Source organism: Ochotona curzoniae, unplaced genomic scaffold (assembly GCF_017591425.1).
Source record: "Ochotona curzoniae isolate NIBS_2020 unplaced genomic scaffold, NIBS_Ocur_1.0 contig_3819, whole genome shotgun sequence".
NCBI lineage: Eukaryota > Metazoa > Chordata > Mammalia > Lagomorpha > Ochotonidae > Ochotona > Ochotona curzoniae.
In genome coordinates this window covers 78,427-82,432 of record NW_024466004.1, presented here as the reverse complement: position 1 = coordinate 82,432, position 4,006 = coordinate 78,427, and the positions used below count along the sequence as shown (strand labels likewise).

General features: G+C 59.4%; 1 protein-coding gene across 1 annotated transcript; it reads right to left on the bottom strand.

The window, feature by feature from the left end:
• Positions 1–641: 641 nt before the first annotated feature.
• On the bottom strand, positions 642–4,006 carry RING1 (ring finger protein 1). The gene is made up of 7 exons (XM_040983172.1): positions 3,862–4,006; positions 3,632–3,771; positions 2,926–3,086; positions 2,586–2,801; positions 1,614–2,003; positions 1,194–1,467; positions 642–1,039 (listed from the first exon to the last, which is right to left on the bottom strand). Exons 2-7 carry the CDS (start codon positions 3,707–3,709, stop codon positions 938–940), a joined length of 1,221 nt encoding a protein of 406 aa, XP_040839106.1. The 5' UTR covers positions 3,710–3,771; positions 3,862–4,006; the 3' UTR covers positions 642–937.

Sequence of the window (4,006 nt, the reverse complement as noted above, 5' to 3'; positions counted from 1 at the left end):
TGCTTTGGATCCTGTTATCAGTATTGCACCTTTGGCTTCTGCCTCTGTCCTCCAGCCTCAGGCTTGAGGACCAGCCTGGCCCTAGGAACTTCCTTTATGCCCCATCTGGTCTCAGCCAGTCATTGCAACTGGCTCAGATCTGGATTCTCCCTAGCCGAGCCTCTGCCCAGCGGTGCTGCTGGGTGAGCCCAGGTTGCACGCTCCTGGAAACTGTAGTGGAGGTGTTGAGCCCCTGGTGTTGAGCAAGTTACTTCTGGCAGTACCCCCCTCCCCAGTCTCCCTCCCTCTTTCTTTCCAGCTTCCAGCAACACCCAGGACTCCTTTCCCTTCCAAACCATCCGGCTCCATCCTCCTGGGACTTCAGCCTAGGTGATAGATTCAGGGGTCAGGCGGCAAGTCTCTGACTCTGCAAATCCCCCACTCTTCCCACTTCCCAGGCCATCCTTATTTCACACGTGTTTGCTAATTTGGATGTTTAGGAAAAAGGCAATCACACAAGGAATAACCTCTGGCCAAATCCTCTCCATTCCTAAGGCTGAGCTGCCTGGTCCAGGCTGCCCTCCCCAAGTGCTCTTCTGCATCCCATAAAGATACAGAACCACAGGTTTCTCCTGCATCCCATAAAGATACAGAACCACAGGTTTCAAAGAGAAAAAAAGCGAATTTGTTGTGAGTCAGAGGGTGTGAAGGGGAGGGGTCTTCACCTTCCCCATTGTCTTGAATTGATGGGAAGTTGGGAGGCATAGAAAAGGCAGCAGATGGGGCGCACGCCCCGCTCTGAACAATATAGAAGAATCTGATATAGACACTTTGTATAAAAGCCACTTGTCCTCATTTGTGTCCTCTTGCTGGCTGGCCGGGTGGCACTGGAGAACAAAGAAGCTAGGGTTGCAGGCCTCAACACAGCAGGGACACTCCCTGGATGACCCCTGTGGGGTCACTTTGGGTCCTTGGTGGGGGCGTAGCAGAGTTCCAGTGGCCGGGACACCTTCCAGAACTTTTCGTTGACAAGCTCCAGGGTCAGTGAACCGTTCAGTGTCTGCAGGTGATGGGGAGGAGGAAATGGGAGGCAAAAGGTGAACAAGGGGGTGGGAGGGTGGGAGAAAGAGGAAGTGACAGGCGAGGAAGAGGAGCAGAGGAGGGAGAGGAGAAGGCGGGGAGCTGGCCGTGGAGCTGCCCCAGTGAGTGCTCACCGTGAAAGCTCCGCCTCCAGGTGCAATGTAGATGGTGTACTGCTTCTCACTGACGCCCTCCAGGCTGGGTAGGGCAGGCTCCTCAGGGCCATCACCTCCTCCGGCGCCCCCACCCTCTCCACCACCCCCATCAGGTCCCCCAGTGTCTGAGGCGCCCCCTCCAGGCCCTCCTGGTTCTCCAGCCTCTTGCTGCTGCCTTCGTTCCAGGGCAATACGCAGGGCCAAGTATTTGGAGAGGTGGTCCACGGTGGCATTCCCAGTTGTCTTCACGTACCTGGAGGGGGCAAGCATACAGGATCAGGGCAGGGAGGCAGGGGATGCCTCCACCACAGGGCTTCGGGGTTCAGCTAGGATTCTGGGAGCCAGAGCTGGGGGGGAAGGAGGGGGAAGGAGGAGAGGTGGGGAGATAGGGTTCCTCACCTGGTCTGGCAGTATTCTCCCTTCTCCACGAGTAGGGGATGGGGCCGGAACACGAGTTCAATTTCGCCACCTGGTTCTGGAGGGCTAGGGGCCCCTGGAGGGCTTGGGGGCCCCAGAGTTCCCCCTCCCAAGGTGCCTCCCCGGTCACCAGAATCTTCTGAACCGGCGCCCCCACCTACCCCTCCAGTGCCACCCCCTCCTGTCCCTACACTGCTCCCCCCTGCGCCTCCCCCACGGGGCCGCTTGGGAGCAGGGCCTGGGGTGGAGTCGGGAGCTGAGTCTGAGCTCACATCTTCTCCATCCCCTTCTCCCTCCCCAGGCTCTCCTTCTCCCCCACTCATCGTGGTGGTCTGGTCGGACCCTGGCATTGGCCGCCTTACACGCTGGGCCCTGTAAAAACAAGTGCTTATGGTTAGAAGCACTGGGGATAAGGTGCTTAGAGTTCAAACCTCTCACAACCAAGACACATAATGTTTATTCAGTGTTGTGGGCCAGGCCACCTGCTAAGTATCGGTCTTGATCTTAGGACCGAGGCCACAGTTTTTACGTGGCTCATTTGAGTTCATGATAAACTGTCACCTTGCAAGGTGTGGTGGGAGAACTTACAGCACCAACAGTTTGTAGAAGGCAACCTCAGGTCCAACACCAGACCTACTGAGGTGGAGTTCTATATTTCTAGCGAGACCCACAGGTAGTGTGGATACAGCAGAAAGACTGGGAGATGCAGCTTCATGGATGTGTGTGTGGGGGGGGAAGAAGGGCTCATCCCTTGATGCGCATGCTCAGAATCCCTCTATGGCTCTAATGGTCAGAGAGCCAGCTCACTAGGCAGCTGCCATTTCCAGTCCTGGTTTCCAGGCTGGCCAGGCCATGGTAAATGCTTAGAAGCTGACAGGCAGCACAGAAGGCAGCAGGAGTCAGCCCTGAGGGATCCAGCCCTCCAGCCCCCCACCCACCTCCCTCCTCACACACCTGTGCATGGCCTGCATGCGCAGCCCCTCCTCGATGCTGGAGCTCAGGGCCTGCTGGTTGTGCAGGCGGCTGAGGCGGATGAGCACTCGGTCTTGATGAGCCTCGTACTCCTCCCGGCTCGGGTAGATCTTTGAGATCAGGGCGTCAAAGTTGGGGTCCGGCCGTAGGGACCTCTTGGATACCAGCTTCTTGCGGCAGGTGGGACACTCCTTGTTCCTGGGGACAGGAGAAAGGAGAGCTTGAGTGGTCTGTCCCCCCCAGTGTGTTGTGTGAGGGGAGTTGCTGAGCTGGCTGGGACCAGCAAGGGGGCCCAGTCTCCACCCCGTCCTCCTCTGGTCACCCGCTCCGCAGCGCCGTGACGATGCAGTCGGAGCAGAAGCGATGCAGGCACTCCTTGGTGGTCATGGTGTTCTTTAGCATGTCCAGGCAGATGGGGCACATGAGCTCTGAGTGCAGCGACCGAGGGGAGACCGCAATCTCTGTGCCATCCATTATGGCTTCCTGGAGGGTCAGCAGGTGCAAAGGGCTTTTAGAAACAAGCAATTTAAAAAACCCGGAGTTTTGAAGAGCATAGGAAGAGGGGCCAGGTGCCCTGGTTTGCCACTGGAGAAAGGTGGGATTTCTGATAGGCTACTGACTTGAAAGGATTAGGGTCAACGGATTGAGTTGAGGACTTGGAGGTTCAGCAAAGGACCTGGGGTGGGAGTGGCACAGACAGACTCCTTCGGAACCTGTTACAAATGCAGATGGCACTACTGAATCAGAATGGGGTGTGTGTGGAGGGGGGGCAGCGGTTTGTGAAGCTTCGGATACCACACTCTCCACGGGTACTTCTTATGGGAACTAACAGTGGCCCGAGGAAGAGGCGGCCTTTCTGGGTCGCTCAATTTCCTTTCAAAAGGGAGCCTCTCCAGGGCGGAGGGCGAGGCGCTGGCGGGGGGCCTCGGGCGGGGCAGGGGAAGGTTTGCACGGGAGGCAGTGCGTGGTGGGGAGGGTCTGTGCAAGGATCGAGGAGAGGGGAGGGAGCCCATTGGGAAAGCAGTCACCTGCGGGGTCCGGTGCAGCTCGTAGAGGCTCAGTTCCCACGTCTTGCTGGCATTCTGGGCATTCGCCGGCGTCGTCATGGTGACCGGGCACGGACCCCCCACCAGCACTCGGCGGCCGAGGAGGAGGAGGAGGAGAGCGGCTGGGGAGGGGAACGGGAGGCGGTGTTAGGGGGCCGCCCCTGCGCAGACCCCGCCCCTCCAGAGGCGCCCCCCGCGGCGCGCGCCCTCACCCGGCTGCTCCGGCCGTCCGCGCGCCCACCGCCGCCGCGCCTCTCCTCAGGCTCGGGCTCCCGGATCGAATTCGCTCGGCCCGCAGCCGCCTCTCAGACAGCAGCTCCCGCCGCCGCCGCCGCCATGGCCCGGGCGCTGGGCCCT